Here is a 17586-nt window from a genome sequence, read left to right as displayed (position 1 = left end):
TCTTCGAAGGCTTTTCTTCTTCACGCCTTCGATGCGATTGATTGATATATGTATATGTAGAGCGAATATACTTAATAGCGATAACTTTAAAACGGACGCGCCAATTATCTACCAAATACCGTTGCTTTGAAATGATCGAGATGGAATTTTAGGAAGTAATTGGAGCAAATAATGATACAAGGGTAAGATCTATTTCCACTTATTGAGAGAAGAACTGCGATATTTGCTCGATAAACCCTCCCGTTCGTCCTGAACCGCCAACTCCTCGTCCAGCAGTAACTCGAAGTTGGTCAAAGCTTCTAGGGAAGGTGATTTGTTCCATTTCACGCTGATCGGACCAACCGCAAGGTAATTTCGTAAATTTGAATTAAATATCTGAGGATTTTTTTTACGTTTAGATGAATATCGTACTTACTCGGGTATACCATCCGGAGGCAGAACCACTGACATAATATTGTCGATTAATTTATACTTTAAGATCCTGTCGTTCACTGTCGTAGATGTGAGAGACGGCGAAGCGTTCACCTGGAAAAAGCTAAAATTTATATATTTTTGAAACTTGAAAATTTATACCGGGTGGCGAATTATGAAGGCCAAGAAACCAACACACCTCGATCAACCATGGTTTTAACTTATTGTCGATGATGATGTCGTACCCATAACACTCGAAACAGTGCCGGTCATTTGCCATCACCGGTGCCACCGCTTTCAGCGAGTGCACGATACACCAAGAGATGTTAGCGAAGAGCTTCTCTGTAACTGCTTTCCCACGCGTGCTTTCCAAGTACAGACGTAGATTCTGCACACTCAACTTACCGCCGTGCTTGCTGTTATACTCATCCTGAAATTTCCGTATTCTTGTGCGGGCATACGCGAAGAATATTTACGCAAACTACGTCTTTAGAATTTAAAAAAATTAGGTAGATTGCGCGACTTAAAAATACAATAAAATCTAAAATAATAAGATTAAAAAAATTTTTCTGAATCAAAAGTTATAAATTTCGATCAAAAAGGTTTTAAAAATCTGTCTTTAAAAACGGCTTTTCCAAAACAAATTCGGATAAAGAATTTACCAAGCGCCATAATTTGGTTCAGACCATCAAAAACTCAAACGTGTGTTTGCATTGAGCATTCTAATTTCTAAATTTCTAATACTTTTAATAGTCTAATTTGACAAAGATTATTTTGTGAATTTATTTGTCAAAGTAAAGCAAACAAAGAGATACAAACGCATGTAAGATATATCACTTTTGTATCAACAATTTTCAGGTAATTTTTCCGTAAAGTAAGACAAAAAAACAAAAAGTTCAATGTATCAATTCTTATCAATCGAAGAAAGTACCAATGTGAATAATTTCATAAGTGTACATGATACATACGCCATGCTTTTGTACGGATACATTCGTCAGATGCACGTACATGTTATCGAGCTCTTGAACGCTGGTGTCATATTTGACGGTGCAGAAACGGCAGAATCCTAATTTGAAGAGATACGCTTTGAGCGGTCGAAATGACGTGATGAGAACGTATAGTCGGAGATCGAATTTCTTGCTGCCGATTAACAGCGGATTGTCGATATATCTACCGTGATAAAAATGATCAGAGGAAAAGAAATCAACATAGCTTTGATCGTTAATCACCTTTACCACGAGAATCTCACGAAGGATATCCACAATCGAAATGTCTTCGATTGAAATCATATTACCTGGATATGACATACGATTCTTTTGTCAGGTTCGGATTGAATGGTGTTTTTGCTTCGCGTGACCACTTCTTCAGCTTGCTCAGCTTATTGATGAGAAATATTCCGGCGCCCTGCGATTTACCGCACGGCTTCATGATCCAGGTGCTCTGCGGGGACTTGCGATATTCTTCCACAAACATATTGTAATCTACGGTGTAACGTAAGTTCATGCAATGCGAAAATAAATTACGGATAATTTTCAATCAAGATATTGCAAATATAAAACATTTACTTGAAATTACAATAAAATATTAGAAGTAGATTGCTGATTTGTAAACATATGATTGACATCACGAGACTCAAATCGCAGATTGCGGAATTTATAATAGTGAAGTTTTCCAAAACAATAGATCTTTTTTTAAAACCATTTTTTCAAATTACCCGTAGTATAAAAATAGATTAGCAGCAGATTTACTCAGATATCGCAACAGATCTGATATCATCTATGTCCGCTCGTGTTTTGCCAAATATAATCTGACAGCAAATTATCGACAGAAACAGTAGAATTTGTCATTTTATAAATTAACATTTTAATGGAATACATCACTTAAATTGTTACAAAATAGCATTTTGCTCAGTTTCTGCCGTCAATTTGTCATTATATTTTGTTAGCAGATCGACAAAATTTGCAGTAGATACTTTCAAAATCCATCCCTCGACAGATTTGGCTATTTTAAGGTCGAGCTCTTTTTCGAAACAATACTAGGCTTTGTCAAGAAATCATACGTTTCCTAATCAGACAATCTGATTTCTGAGGATCTAGTCTAGAGAGCACGACCTCACCCGCGGGTAAGATGAAAGTGACAGGTATGAAATCGAGGTACAGATATTTGCCTGGACCCTCTGCGCGCTCTGCTAAAGGATTTCCCTCTCTCTCCAAATCCTTTCGGTATCGCTTGATGTTCTTTACTAGGAGATCTTTACGCGTGAGCTCATAGTGATTTGGGAAGTGATTGATGATTCTAACATAAATAAATTTTACTTTTTTTTCAAAATGTCTTAAATTCATATATCTCTAAGAAATGCAAAACTTTCCATAACTATGCTTTGTAACCTGTCATCTCCATTTTTCAAAATATATATTATTTTTTAATTAGATATGCATAATAAATATCTAAAAGAGATTATATGTATTAGAAAACTTCAAATTGTTATAATAGTCTCTATTTTTTTAAATATACACATTTAGGGTACTTCAATATCTCTGATCAATATCTTGATTGGAAGGTCTTACTGATTGTCATCCATCCTGTATCCAGTTTCGACGCTAAAGATACTCCTGCACGATTGCGTAACAGCCCTACGATATAAACAATAAAACGTCATAATAAATTCCTAAATAATCTACTGATTTTATTGTGTTGCAATTTGTAATTAAGTACCAATAAAAGTTCCAATCATCCTCCGGACTGACCTGCGTCCAGCCGCGTTTCTCAAAGTTATGCACGATCACGGACTTGTCCACGTCTGTGCAAAACGTGATCCTCGTCCGATCCATCCCAACTGATGGCACTCTATAATCATGCGATCAGTTTTCTAATCACGGCCGCAAGAACTAATCAGCACTAATATTTTCATGTTGCTCCGAAGAATTATAACAAACTGCTGCTTTCACGTATTATATAATTATTATGTATATACATAATAGGCGCTTTCCATTTACATCAAAACTCATATAATTCTCACTTGTGACGTCGTTTTATCTTTCTTAGCAATTAATGAATAATAAAGACAGAATGACGTCACAAGTGAGAATTATCTGAGTTTTGATGTAAATGGAAAGCATCTAATGTATATGGTCGTATGTCAAAGCCAGCGATTAAGAAAGCTATTATATTATTTATACAAATTGAGGATTATTGAATATTCTACTTATATGTATATACTTTTATATATTTTTTAATTGTCTTAAAATGAAATATTCATAAAATAATAATTTTAAGATATAGATAATTATCAATAAGATATAATATGTTGAAAATTGTAAGATAAAGAAATAAGATGAAGAAATTATAATTTATTTTTTCGTTTATTATTTCTTCCGCGAAGAAATAAATTTCACATTAAAAAATGATAAGGAAAGATATAGGAAATTTGTGAAAATTTTGAAGAGAGGTACTTAGATTATTTCTTCAATTATCTCTTCTATATTAAAATGTGAGGAAATAAATTTCGCGCTAAGAAGCTAGAGAACTCATCAGATTTCTGAAGAAGTAATAAATAAATTTCGCATCAAGAAGTTACAAAGAATACGCGATAAACTCGAATAAACTCAATTTTTCTTGACAGTGAGAGTTTAAGACAGTTTCCGGAATGAGCTCTTTTCTCTTCGTCGAAGATCGAGCCTGAAGAGAAATTACAGGACCTCAGCAAGTGCCCTTAAACGTTTCGAGCAGTGGCAGGTATCCTTAACCATCTCGAGCAGCGTAGTACATATACATTTAATTGCACGAATTTTATTTACCTGCCATAAACGGCGCAGAGGTTTGGATTCGCAGCCCGTTTGCTTTCCGCGGCCACGTTTGACGCCATATTTTTTATACTTACGAACAATACGAACTGCGTTTGATCGATACGGTTATTAATCGATATATGTATGTATGTATGTATACACATACATACACATACGGTGGTACATACCACGGTGGTACATACCTTCACTTCCAAATGCCGTTAAGGATGCGATCCACTTGGCGCTTCAAACGTTCTTGGAAACATTTATGAAATGTTTTATCAAATGTTAAACAAAGACAAAATGATGCTTTGAAGCGTGAATCGCACCCTAATCGTAGGGCCAGATGCAAAACTTACAATTAAAAGATAAAAGTTTAATGGAATTTATGTAAAAATATAAAAATAGTGTGTACATTTTTTCATATTTATACATAAAAGTTATTGAATTCCCATAAAGGAACAATAAAATTTATATAATCTAATAAAAAAAAATAATTATACAAATAATTTATATATGTATAAATAAATAATTTCTTATATTTTATTATATACACATATATAATACATATAAATATCTAAATACAAAATATATTGTACATAAGAACAGACTTGCATGTCTATAACTTATTAAAACGTAAATTTATTCAAAATGTTTTTTTATTATATTACTGATACATATTACTAGGATAAAATCAAGTTCAATATGTAATATTTAAAAATCCGAATCAAATCCAATAATCAAGTTTCATTTTCTAAGATTCGAGTAATATTCATAAAAAGTAATATTTCATACATTGTACTTGCAAGTTAATCGAACCCAACTAGTTTCTAATTTTAGAATGAGTATCTGCGGGATTCGAAATGTATGTACTTGTAAGTAGTTTCTATAGAATCAAATTTTTTTACGTATAATACAAGTACTATTCGAACTCTAAGAATGTTGTTAGTTTAAAGAATGTAATACGTAAAATTTTTAAAAAATTTTTAAGTAACTTTAATTCTATATTTTTAATTATATCTTTATTATTATATATTTAATTTTAACGCTCGATAAACTAATATTTGTAATTATCAAAAAATAATATATTAAAATACTTGTCGCTTTATAAAATTATTTTTATTCGAAGGAACAGAAAATTTCTAGTAAAGTATTCATAAAAGATTTGAACATATTTGATTCAGGTTCGAGTCTTATTTGAAAGTAATACTCTTGTTTTTCAAAACATTCATAAAGGGTCCAAACCCATTTCGTCTAGATTCGAGTCTACTTGAAAGTACTGCTTTTATTTTTCGAAGTAATCATAAAGAATTTGAAACTAGAAACGCCAACAGATTCGAACCTATTTGTAAAATACTTAATCCCATGCTAATCATTAAGAATACGTTAAAAAATCGACTTTTCATCAGTCTTAACAAAATTAACAAGGTCCTGTAGACAAAAATTATATAAAAGCCCTTTTGATTGATCTTAAAATTATGATTGTTTAGGGAGTTAAACAATCTCAAGAATATTAACAAATACGTTTTATTGATTATAAATCCTTAAATACTTGAATATGTACACACTAGATCCTAAACCAACCAGGCAATCCAGGTGCTTTGTTAGGTTTTATAAAGTCTTGCATATCCTTCTTAGCCATATCTATACTATCTTTGTCAATTTCTTCTTTTACATCCTTGAACAAGTCAGGAAACACAAATGACTGGTCCTTTGGCTACAAAGAATGGATAAAGTTAATTCTAATAAATTTCTAAAATTGTTTTCTAAAGAGATAAATCAAAAAACAGTTGCGATCCAACCAGTACGACGTAGGCCAATTTCTTATCGTCCTCTTTAATGACAGAACGCTGTAATCGATCCCTTGTGAGCCTACCCATAGCTATTTTCGTCCTTACTTCGACTACGTCGATATTGTAAATCTTCTCCAGGTAATTCTTTATGTCATGTTTGGTCATTTCCATGGAGCAGTGAAACTGTACAATATTTGGAGGCTGTTTATCCATAGGCATGATTAGCTTCATCCAGAAATTAGGTAGAAAAATTCTCAATTGTGGATTGCCTCTTTGATATATAGGATAGCTAAATAAAGTATTAATATAAAATTGTATAATAAAAATCGAATAATTCATGTACAAGATATGATTGGAGAATTAAATTAAGGTTAAGATTGTCCAATAGATCATTTTTAAAGCTTAATTAGAATAATTATATACAATTATTATTGCACTAAATGTTGTTGAGACTTACAATCGTGTTGACATTGTACTGTAAAATAATAAAACGTTTTTTTCATATATAAATGGATATCTCAGAAACAAACGTCTCAAACTTTGTATTACTTATATATGCATAGGATAGGGTAGGGTGCGTTCCGATCGTGCATGGTATAAATACAAGGGCATGGTGGAAGAAAACAGGTGTGCTCATACTCGAGACGAATTTCAGACGGTTCTGCGCAGATGCCAGATGCAGCCATTTTTAAGTAGCCGTTTCAAAACATTTAAGGTTGTACCAAGTGACTTTGTGACATATCACAATGAGTACGTGTTCTATAAAAACGTGTAAAAACGATTCTCGAAAGAATTCAAAAAATATTCATTTTTTTCGGTTTCCGAAAAAAAGTAAACCCTAAGAGCACAGTTGACGGAAAGTCGACGGTAAGTCGACTTTTATAAGTCGACTTCTAGTCGGCTTCTAAAAATGGCAGAAAGTCGACTAAAAGTCGACTTCTAAATAGGCGACTTCTAAAAATGGCGGAAAGTCAACTAAAAGTCGACTTCTAAATAGTCGACTTATAAAAGTCAACGAAAAGTTGACTTTTATAAGTCGACTTCTAGTCGACTTCTAAAAATGGCGGAAAGTCGACTTTTAGTCGACTTCTAAATAGTCGACTTATAAAAGTCAACGGAAAGTTGACTTTTATAAGTCGACTTCTAGTCGACTTCTAAAAATGGCGAAAAGTCGACTAAAAGTCGACTTCTAAATAGTCGACTTATAAAAGTCAACGGAAAGTTGACTTTTATAAGTCGATTTTTAGTCGACTTCTAAAAATGGCGGAATGTCGACTAAAAATCGATTTCTAAATAGTCGACTTATAAAAGTCAATTTTCCGTCGACTTTTATAAGTCGACTTCTAGTCGACTTCTAAAAATGGCGGAAAGTCGACTAAAAGTCGACTTCTAAATAGTCGACTATAAAAAGACGGAAAGCAGTCAAGCGGCGCGTCATCAATATGGCGGCAAATCTCGAGGAGGCTGGAGGAGAAAATTAATGTTTACGCGAGTGCAAGGAATACATGCCGCGAGACAGGACACGATCGTCGAAAAGCGCCGCGCTATCAACCACCGCCACGAAACGTCGTCGTCGTCGTCATCATTGTCTTCCCGTTGACTTCCTCGATTAGATCAGAATACTGGAATTTGACTGTATGTATGTTGCAATATGTTTGAGACGGTTGTCTACATTGTCTACAACAAGAATTGTTACAGAATGCCGTTACCAACCGACATGGAAGCGAAATTGCTGCGCCAGATAGTTCTTGCAGGTATGGCGGATCTAAAAGAGGATCAGGATAAGGCCAAGTGGAAATATGCTTTAGAGGTTAGGTATGGTGTGTTATTAATTATCATCGATAATTAAGACCTATTGAATGCGACCTCTCTATTCTGAACCATCTTTCAGAACACCATCAGAAATGGAGGAACCTGGTTCATGCATTCTTCGTGCGTTCTACGGAAAATCAGTCCGGAATAGGTGATTTATAAAGAGGTGTACGAAACGAATAAGATGTATATGCGAGGTGTCACGGCGATAGAACCCGAATGATTGCCGAAATTCGCTTCCACGCTATGCCATCTTAAGTGAATCATTGGTTGATCCACCGCCAAGGTATTTTTATCACAATTGTTGCTTTATAATGTTTTCCCTATTTATTTATAAAGATATTAATCTTTATTATGATCGAATATTATTCTCATTTATAGATATAATCAAGGAGCCGGGAAGATCATTTGCCGCGTGTCTGGTACATTTGGAAAGGCCGGATGGGGACTACCATCGATGGATATAGAGCATCTGTGGACGGTGTAAAGTGGTTCGCGTATTTCTTCTTGGAGGGTCAAGTGTACCCTAAGCTGAAACGATTTGTTCCGTCGTTGCTGACGACACCTGGGAGCATCACCAAGTCATGGGCCAGGTAAATCGTTATTCTATCTCCTTTCGATTTCACGTTGATTTATCGAATAGATTACATCAATTCAATACGATTTTTTCAGGTTGATACCACGCACTCAAGCAATAGTACAAACGTTGCAGTCGCAGGGAGTCGTGTCCAAATACAAACAGCTAGAAATCTGGGGTTTGGATGAAAAATGTGAGATTTTAATTTATAAAATAATATTTAGATATTATCATCGAGTAGACTTCTATACAATACTAGACCGCTGACAGGCATCTCGGCCGTGATGCTTGCCGCCATGTTGATTTTAGTCAAGATATGCTATACTACAGATTCTATACAAGTAGTTTTATACAAGATTTCTATACAATAGTCTGGCATATACAGAATGTCCAAAAGAAAGGGTTTAATACTACAGGAGTAGTGGTTCGATTTCGGCATTCAAGTAGCTACACGTTGAAGGCATGACTTACAAACTTATTGATAACATGTACCAATATTTAACACAAAAACATTCGCCTGCTTCGTTATGTACTGTAATAACGAATGCAGATAAACGCACATCATGAGCAACTGAACACCCGATAGTGACTTATTGTTAATTCAATATGGCCGCACCCTTCACTAACACTTGCACCTCGCACTCGCATCAGCTTTTCGGCAGTGCACGTCCATAGATGTTAATGGTCTAGTATAAAAGTCTGTGGATATTATATATTTATAATTTTAGTTCTGTTGTCAGCTTACAAGAAGTGGCTGCCGGAATCCGCGCACGCAGAAGTGGCACAGATATGACGGCACACAGTGGCCGCCTTTGTAATTAAGAATAAAACATTAGGATTGTAATTATACAGTTTACAGTTTTTTAGATAATTAAATTATTTTATATATGAAAAAAAATCGAAATGCATCAGTTTTAGCCTTCCAGCAAAGGGTCGATTGTGTATCTTGAAATAATGAGCTAAAAATTACAAAAGTGAGAAAATTCATATTAGCGTATCTACGATTTTATTTATCAGAATCTAATAAAATCTGTTAACTTTTGTCATTTTTACCTCATTTCAAGATACACAACCGACCTCCAGACGTACGCGGCGGCGGTTTATTTTATCGACTTTAAAAGTTGGCGGGAAGTCGACTTTCCGTCATGACGGGAAGTCGACTTGAAGTCGACTTCTACCGAAACTGACTTGGCAGAGAAGTCGACTTTTTTAAGGACGAAAGTCGACTTGAAGTCGATTTGAAGTCGGCGAATGTCTCAAAAAACGCCGACTAAAAGTCGACTTTCCGTCATGACAAGAAGTCGACTTCCCGTCATGACGAAAAGTCAACTTCCCGTCATGACGGAAAGTCGACTTTTAGTCGGCGTTTTTTGATCGCCGACTTCAAGTCGACTTCAAGTCGACTTTCGTCCTTAAAAAAGTCGACTTTCTGCCAAGTCAGTATCGGTAGAAGTCGACTTCAAGTCGACTTAAAGTCGACTTTTTGCTCTTAGGGAAAGCTGTGTTATTAAAATGGGAAGCAGCTTGTGGAAAAGAAAATGTCAAGATTATCATGGTTCTTCTATTTGTAAGGAGCCATGGATTTTTAAAACATTAGCGTCGAAAATCATCGCATTACAAGATAAAAACTGCTTAGAAATACCAAACAAAGTATTATTATGCTTAATACGCACAAGGACATATATTCGTGTTCGAGAATTAAACAAGAAATTAAAAAGTGACGCATATAAAAGGAAGAAAACAAAAAAAATGAAAAAAATTACTAATATTAAAAAATAAGTACGCATTACATGTATGTTTTTATATACTGTGTAATTATATCATATACGTATGTATGCAATATTAATAATATAATTTTCAAACTGATTTATTCTTCAACAATTGTCCTTTTTATATATAAATTAAACCCAAAAATAAATAAGTAAAACATAAAAATAAATAAGTAAGACTGCGGTCCACTTGACGCTACAAATACTGGAGCATTCTTCTTTTCCTTATTTCTTCATTGAAAGAAAAGAGAAGAGGAATGCTTCGAAGCATTTGTAGCATCAAGTGGACCGCACTGACCGCAGCCTATGCCTATACACTAATGACATAACGCCAAATTCAAACTGTACCGCGGCAAGATGGAGGTATCTGGCATCAATTTCTCATTGGCTGTTAGAAATATATGCGCAAGAGCACACCTGTGTTCCTTCCACCATGTATACAAGGGTATGCTCTTGCGCATATTTCCGAACCCAGCCAATCAGCGACTTGTCTAAGCTTACGTCACACTGAGCGGCACATTTAAGCAGCGAATCTGTAATAGTCATTTATAAAAGCATTTTGAGCGGACAATATGTGAATACAAAATAATGTTGATCATTTATGTGAGAGAAAATTCTGTTTTATAAATAAATAAATATATATAAACGAAAATATATAAATATAAAAAACGCACGTGACATACGGATAAACGCTCATCGTTTCCCGAATTTGTCTCTCGTTGTAGATGTTAGAAACGTTATTGTTATTTGACGAATTTTATAATTATTTTATGTGGGTTTGTCTAAATATATGATATTACAAAAAATATTATTATTATTAAGAAAAAAAGAATTGTGTGCATTGAATAAAAGTCATTGCGACGTACCGAAAAATTTCACATAAAACGAGATTTTAATTTCCAGTCATTTATTATTAAAATTCTGCGAATTATTAGTTTTAATCAAAACTGGTCGGAAAACGATTGGAAAAGAATTGTCAGCTGAGACGCAAAACAAAAATATATTGTGGCGTACGACATAAAGAACTATATATGCAGAGGAAAGATGCAGATAAAAGATCAAATAACAATAAATGCAGATATTTAATATACAGGTTTTTTATTAGTAAATTTTGACATCTTTCTTTTTTTTTGCCTGTGATTTGCGATTGCAATCGCTCGGTTCATTTCGCGCAGCCTAATATATGTCCTAGTCCTAATGAGGCATAGTAATGCCTCTCTCGGTATTTTAATTTTCAATTGTGGTTCTATTATTTTTGCTAAGTTTTGAAATATAAGATTTTCTTTATTCAAACTGGATCCGTGATATTTAGCAAACTCAATATTCATTATACGAGCACATTGTAATAATTTGTCACTCGGATACATACATTTTCCTCGCGAAATAACTTGCAGCCAATCTTGGTCACCCGTTGTTTCCAATTGGCGCGTTTCAATACCTAATGTTTTATCTGTGCTTTTAAATCTAAATGCTACGTATCCGGCTATATATTTTAAACTCTCTTCTTCGATAGCCTCGCTAATATTAAAATTTTCTAATTTCTGTAATAACTGTTCTTCCTCATAACTTGGAGTAAGATAGAAATTTTCAAAAATATAACTTATTTGGCCTTTCTTATTTGGTCATTACAAAAGATTTTAATGTAGCCCTCTTGACAAAATAGATTGAGAACCTCTAGTCTAACGTTACAAGAGTCTGGACAAGATACGTGAACAGAAAGAATGTAATAACTTTATAATTGTGAAATACGTATTGGCAAAAAATAAACGTTAGCTTGTGAAACTGTAATTCTTGAGTGTACGAACAAGTAGAGTGTAAGAACAAGTAATTCTTTTTGTGTTTACGTATTGAAATCTGTAATCATGTATGAAAGACGAACATTATCAAGTTTGAAAAAACGATTTATAAGGAGCTCGCGTTTCTCGATGCGTTATTTAAACAAACGTAGTTGCTCTACTTAAGTATGTCAAACGATATCGTTCTATAATTACTCATCGCAATAATAAACGTACACACACGTGCACCGTCGATATAAGGTTTCTATATTTGGATCGATTAGTCACTAGTTTGGCGTGATGGTTTCTTGGCGCTCGACCAGCCCCATGATTTATTTACATGGGAAAAGTTGTAAAATATCAGTTGATCGACAATCGGATTTATCTTCAATGCATGAAGTCTGGAACGCGTGATCCTTGATATATTTTCTGTAGTTTCGAAGTTATGAGAGTTTGGAAGTTTGATGTTAGTGGAGGTACTGCATGGAGATGCAACGTCGGGATAGCATCAGGACGTATCTTCCTAGTTCGTGTAGGTGAATAACCTAGTAGATGTTCTTGTAAGGGCTTCGTAAAAGCTTCATCAGCAAAATGCTTCGAACATATCCTAGCTGAAGCAAACAAGGTTTAAGGTTCTTAAATATATGCTTTTAATATATGCTTATTACTATACAAAAGTACATACCATATTTTGGTGAAATATTTTCTCTTCCGCATGCTTGACGCCACTTATTACACAGTGCTGGATCCTTTGGGAAGGAAAAATATTTTATTTTATTTCCTTCGATCTTTCTGGTCTTTGCCAGATAGTTCCCACACCCTTTCACATTACACGTCATTGCGTACACTGTAATAATCACAAACGAATTACTCGACATAAATAGCGAACCGAGCGAACGCAGCCATTGCGAATCACCGAGTACATCCGATTCATTCCGATGCTACACGAGTATGACGTAAGCTTAGACAAAAGTGGTGGGAATGCGCAGTGGTCTGACACGGTATGAGCATACCCTTGTATTTCTACCATGCGATCGTGTACAGTCTGTATGCATACATACGTAAACGTAAACTATAGATTTTCAGTAGGTATGTACATACATACTTGTGGTGAATCGAAACGCAACCATTGTTAAAAATACAGAATAAACGAAAATAGACATTTCTGTCACGTTGAAAATTCTGTGCCTATTGCCTATTGCCAATCCATAGCATTCGAATTTTTTAGGTTGTAATTAACGAATTTTTGATTATTTCCTGGTTCCTGTTGCCTGGCATTGTGCAAGGGCCTTTACGCGGTCACGTCACGGCCATAGTTCCGTTCAGTGCAGTGCAGTATGAACTCCAGTCTCCAGTATAGCAATAAAGAACAAACCTCTTTGTCAGCTCCCGAGCTCCGCCCTCCGCCTCTTAAGATTACGACCGGCACGGCGTCGGGATGTATCGAGCGAATGTAGGTACATTCCCTTTGCTCTATAAGAATATTATTATCATCTTACGTTAATTATTAAGATTACTAATAGAATAAGATAGACTCGCGGAGCGTACACTTTGTAGCAGAATGGCCAGCCACAGAGGGAAAACGCGGATGGTATTCGCCAAAATTGTCTTAATGGAAGACAAGCTATCTCCGTGAATCAAACGCCGATGACAATCTCGGAGCAATTCAGAGAGTCATGGCTGACAGCTATAATCGGATCCATCATGTTCGCTACTGGAATGTATCTTCTATTTTGGAATGAGGTTTGCGAGTAGTACTTCTGTCATACCATCCGATTGATTTTCCATAATTTCATTGTACATTTTCTGTGCCATTTCAGGGGAGAGCCGTGAAAGTGGCGCATTCCTTGGACGAGGCTCTGCATAATGTAGTTGTGCTTCCTAATTCGATGATGTTGTCACCTGAATACGAGGGTCGCTTGATACATCTGTCGGGCTCCATATTGGTCTCCGAGCCATTAACTGAACCAGATTACGGAATTGTTATGCCAAGCGTGAAGCTAAAGAGAAGGGTACAGATGTACCAGTGGATTGAAATTGAAGAAGAGCAAAGGTAGCGAAAAAAGACTCATTGTCAGCGTGCAATCAAAATCCATGTTTAAAAATAAAAATTTTCTTTAATTTGTAACTTTATTTAATAAAGTTTATTATTGAGCTTTCCATGTTAGATAAAAATTCTATTGCATTTTAGTATATATCAAATATATTAAATCTTTACGTTTTTAGTTTCAGTGGAATAACGGAGGACGAAAAACATTACTATTATACGACGGAATGGAAGGATAAACTCGTGGACTCAGATCACTTCTACATTCGTACCGGTCATCATAATCCGAAGGAAATGCCAATCAGAAGTCAGGTGCAAATCGCAGATGAAGTAAAGATAGGTGCTTTCACGCTCGGTTTGGAATTGAAGAAGAAATTCAGTGACTTTGTAGAGATCACCAGTGACGAGCGGCCAGAACGAAAGAACATTAAAATGCACTCTGGACTGTATTACCACAGTGCAGATTTGTGGAATCCACAAGTATGGCTTTTGCAAAAAGTTCTCTTTCTCCAAATACATAAATATTCGGAACTAACTAAAAATTCGTGATCTTCACTTTGAACAAAATTCAATGACAATCTTGATGTAAAATTGCAAAAAATTTCTTCCAGAAGAAAATTTTTTACCTTGTCAAATTTAAAGGACTGTTGGAGTTTCTTTATATTCAGACCATTATTCAATTTGCACTGTAAAATTTAAAATTTTTACTTTGTTTTGTTACTTAAACTGTCTTGAAATAAGACCGACTATGAATACTGGCCACAGAGCCGTATTAGCATCTTAAGACATTACTTAAGACAATCTTGAAATAAGACCGACTATGAATACCAGCCTGTGTATAATATATACCTTGTTTTGTTCATAGGTAGGAGACATCAGAATACAATTTTCCTATGCGGGTAAAAACGGGGATGTTTACTCGGTAGTCGGCTTGTTGGAAAAAGACACCATAAAACCATATTACACATCTCACAGTGAAGAAATCTTGCTTCAACGAAGGCATAAAATGTCAGTGGATCAGATGTTTCATTTGGAGCACGTGCATAATTATTGGCGAACCTGGACTGTTAGGTAATTTCTGAATAAAAATAAATATTTTATTTAAAAATGAATGCAAATGTTTATCGTTGATAATAGCCTGATTTTTTAAATCTTTTAATGGAAGTTTTTTTATTATACATTACAAATTTGAAGTCAAATTTGATTTTTAATTAAACTATACTTTATATTACATATTATTTTAGAAATAAATATACACATACGAAATATTATGTAATATTAGATACTATAAAACTATAAAAGAACCCAGACAGCAACGTGTCTGCATTGTTGCTGGCATGTTGCCGACAACATAGTATGTGTTGCTATCAGAATTGTGGCAACTGTCCGGATTTGTCGGCAAGTTGATGCCTTCAGGTTATAACAATTTTGTACAGCAATTTGCCAGCAACTTGTTGGTAACTTATGCTGCGGTCTAAAATCGTCTGATTCAAAATTTGAGCTGTTGCTGTCATGTTGCTGTAATAATTCATAGGATCACACAATGCTGTCATATTGCTAGCAACGCGAAGTAAATTTGATGCTGTTCTCTTGCCGATAAATTGTTGGCAATACATATATCCAATGTTGCCTGTGTGTTGCTTCAAATATTAAATTACTCGAAACTAATTGAAGCAAATATACGGCAAGTTGCCAGCATTATAAGCAATCACAGGTTTGCGCGATTTTGCTCAGACATGCTTGGCTATCTGGGAAATTATTAATGATTAAATGTCTTTGTTTTTGTTGCAGAGGACTTGGATGGTTGGTCTTGTTTGTGGCAGCAACGTGCTTAGCAAATATACTAAAGACAATTATACTAAATTCGACGTTCCTTTGCGGTATAATAGCAGTCGAGTCTTTAACTATGTCAGTCTCCATGTCTATTAGTTTATTGGTGATCGGTTTCGCTTGGGTGTGGTATCGACCGGTAATCGGTCTCTGTTTAGCGCTAGCGTCCGTTTTGCCATTTATTTATTCGACACTGATGTCGGGATCTCCATCTCAGCAACGTGATTATTATAGGAGATTATAAGTTAATTTATATATCTTGAGGTATAATGAACTTCTTAATTTATTCAATGCACATGTATTTATTCAGTCTCTTCTTTTTTTTCTCTCTATTTTCCTTCACGGTATAAGAGCCTCCGCACAAGACTCTCGTATGGTAACGTAGCGTAACGTAACGTGGGTTAACGCACAAGAAACGTATCAGTTACGGCGTTAGATCCTCCGCACAAGACTCGTATGATAGCGTAGCGTAACGTGTAACGTTGGTCAACGCACAAGAAACGTATCGATTAGAGCCTCCGCACCAAGACTCGTATGGTAACGTAACGTAACGTAACATAGATCAACGCACAAGAAACTGGTATAACGCCGTAACCGATGCGTTTCTTGTGCGTTAACCCGCGTTACGTTACGTTACGTTACGCTACGCTACGCTATCATACGAGAGTCTTGTGCGGAGGCTCTAACCAGTGTGTTCACTCAACCCTTTTTTGTGGTTTGCTCCGATCCTTTAAGGTCAATCTAGACAAACTTGCATAGGTGCATAAGGATATGCATAAAGAGATGGATTGGTCTATTTCCTTATGCACATGTATATGGACCAATCAATTTTCTTATGCTTATGCTTACACGCTATACAAGTTTGTCTGGATAGACCTTAACATACTCCTGTTGAGCTGGCCCCTCCAGCACTATTTGTTTTTTAATTTCTACAAGGTGGGGGGCCAGCTCAACAGGAGTTCTTAACATTTCCGTGGATGCGCAGTTGTTGGCCGCTTTTGGACAATCAAAAATTAGCCCCAAATTTGAAAAACCAATATGCTACAAGTTGGGTTAGTGGAACCCAGTGTAACCATTTAAAGCAGCAGCAAGACCAGTGTGTAAGGTAACTTGAATATCACTGAATTAAATGAATAATCCACGAAAATACCTGTAGCTTGTAAAAATGGTAAAAATTAAGCAATTGTAAATAGTGTGCTAGCATTTTATGAGTGTACTACATATTTGTTTCATTATGCATTTATATTATTAAGTAGGAAATTATAATCAACAAGTAAGTTGCATATGTTACTTGGAAATTTTACGTAATAAACGGATAATATATATTTTTCTATATCTATATATACTTACCCTCGGTTGCAACCTTTCTGTGATCGACTGTACGTGTATGTGTGTATGTCATAAATAACACACATATATAGGTGCAATATTTTAACATACCCGGGAAAAAAGTTTTATATCTAATTATATATGGAGGGGTAAAAGTCATAGTGGTGTAAGTCAAATTTTTTCCCGCGTGGATAGATATGCAATATATAAATTGCATATATGCACACAAAAAAATATTTTTAAAAATTTGACTTACACCACTGTGGTTTTTACCCCTCCATATAGTTACGTAGATATAATTGCATGAGTATGAATTTTGACCTGATCTATAATCATATACAAATAGATAAAATTGTTTCTGATTACATGTATAAAAATTGTTTTATATATAATCATATATATATATATATATATATATATATATATATATATATATATATATAAATGATGAATTATAC

At 34.9% G+C, this 17586-nt stretch overlaps 4 protein-coding genes and 1 long non-coding RNA gene across 14 annotated transcripts; 2 read left to right on the top strand and 3 right to left on the bottom strand.

Moving 5' to 3' along the window:
- Positions 1 to 6: 6 nt before the first annotated feature.
- On the bottom strand, positions 7 to 4602 carry Ttll1b (Tubulin tyrosine ligase-like 1B). Of its 4 annotated transcripts, none has more exons than XR_011734375.1 (9): positions 4209 to 4597; positions 3127 to 3258; positions 2979 to 3044; positions 2528 to 2706; positions 1706 to 1892; positions 1380 to 1581; positions 611 to 841; positions 416 to 535; positions 7 to 299 (listed from the first exon to the last, which is right to left on the bottom strand). XR_011734375.1 is itself a non-coding variant. In XM_071793287.1 (9 exons), exons 1-9 carry the CDS (start codon positions 4358 to 4360, stop codon positions 200 to 202), a joined length of 1359 nt encoding a protein of 452 aa, XP_071649388.1. In that variant the 5' UTR covers positions 4361 to 4602; the 3' UTR covers positions 7 to 199. The 4 variants fall into 4 exon arrangements, 2 of the variants coding, with proteins under 2 accessions (XP_071649388.1, XP_071649387.1); XM_071793287.1 differs by having other exon boundaries at positions 416 to 525; positions 4209 to 4602; XM_071793286.1 differs by having other exon boundaries at positions 7 to 328; positions 416 to 525.
- Positions 4603 to 5707: 1105 nt separating this feature from the next.
- Mrpl23 (mitochondrial ribosomal protein L23) lies at positions 5708 to 6604 on the bottom strand. The gene is made up of 3 exons (XM_071792484.1): positions 6447 to 6604; positions 5999 to 6278; positions 5708 to 5913 (listed from the first exon to the last, which is right to left on the bottom strand). Exons 1-3 carry the CDS (start codon positions 6458 to 6460, stop codon positions 5764 to 5766), a joined length of 444 nt encoding a protein of 147 aa, XP_071648585.1. The 5' UTR covers positions 6461 to 6604; the 3' UTR covers positions 5708 to 5763.
- Positions 6605 to 7417: 813 nt separating this feature from the next.
- Positions 7418 to 11504, top strand: LOC139821459 (probable ATP-dependent RNA helicase DHX37). 5 transcript variants are annotated; one of them, XR_011734259.1, is made up of 6 exons: positions 7418 to 7624; positions 7688 to 7804; positions 7881 to 8087; positions 8183 to 8394; positions 8474 to 9352; positions 9443 to 11504. XR_011734259.1 is itself a non-coding variant. In XM_071792486.1 (6 exons), the coding sequence occupies exons 4-6, from the start codon at positions 8243 to 8245 to the stop codon at positions 9169 to 9171; spliced, it is 303 nt and encodes a 100-aa protein (XP_071648587.1). In that variant the 5' UTR covers positions 7419 to 7624; positions 7688 to 7804; positions 7881 to 8087; positions 8183 to 8242; the 3' UTR covers positions 9172 to 9225. The 5 variants fall into 5 exon arrangements, 2 of the variants coding, with proteins under 2 accessions (XP_071648587.1, XP_071648586.1); XM_071792486.1 differs by lacking the exon at positions 9443 to 11504 and having other exon boundaries at positions 7419 to 7624; positions 8474 to 8571; positions 9119 to 9225; XM_071792485.1 differs by lacking the exon at positions 9443 to 11504 and having other exon boundaries at positions 7419 to 7624; positions 8474 to 8571; positions 9107 to 9225.
- On the bottom strand, positions 11229 to 12824 carry LOC139821460 (uncharacterized). The gene is made up of 2 exons (XR_011734262.1): positions 12608 to 12824; positions 11229 to 12533 (listed from the first exon to the last, which is right to left on the bottom strand). It is a non-coding gene; the product is annotated as an uncharacterized lncRNA (long non-coding RNA).
- Positions 12825 to 12887: 63 nt separating this feature from the next.
- Tmem43 (Transmembrane protein 43) lies at positions 12888 to 17124 on the top strand. 3 transcript variants are annotated; one of them, XM_071792480.1, is made up of 7 exons: positions 12888 to 13011; positions 13151 to 13375; positions 13480 to 13665; positions 13743 to 13975; positions 14149 to 14449; positions 14835 to 15040; positions 15761 to 17124. In XM_071792480.1, the coding sequence occupies exons 2-7, from the start codon at positions 13361 to 13363 to the stop codon at positions 16041 to 16043; spliced, it is 1224 nt and encodes a 407-aa protein (XP_071648581.1). In that variant the 5' UTR covers positions 12888 to 13011; positions 13151 to 13360; the 3' UTR covers positions 16044 to 17124. The 3 variants fall into 3 exon arrangements, with proteins under 3 accessions (XP_071648581.1, XP_071648582.1, XP_071648583.1); XM_071792481.1 differs by lacking the exon at positions 12888 to 13011 and having other exon boundaries at positions 13152 to 13375; positions 13456 to 13665; XM_071792482.1 differs by lacking the exon at positions 12888 to 13011 and having other exon boundaries at positions 13152 to 13375; positions 13446 to 13665.
- The last annotated feature ends 462 nt before the right edge of the window (positions 17125 to 17586 follow it).

The sequence above is a fragment of the Temnothorax longispinosus genome, chromosome 11 (assembly GCF_030848805.1).
Source record: "Temnothorax longispinosus isolate EJ_2023e chromosome 11, Tlon_JGU_v1, whole genome shotgun sequence".
NCBI classification, from domain to species: domain Eukaryota; kingdom Metazoa; phylum Arthropoda; class Insecta; order Hymenoptera; family Formicidae; genus Temnothorax; species Temnothorax longispinosus.
The sequence above is the reverse complement of the archived record's forward strand: the minus strand, read 5'-3'. Positions and strand labels throughout refer to the sequence as shown.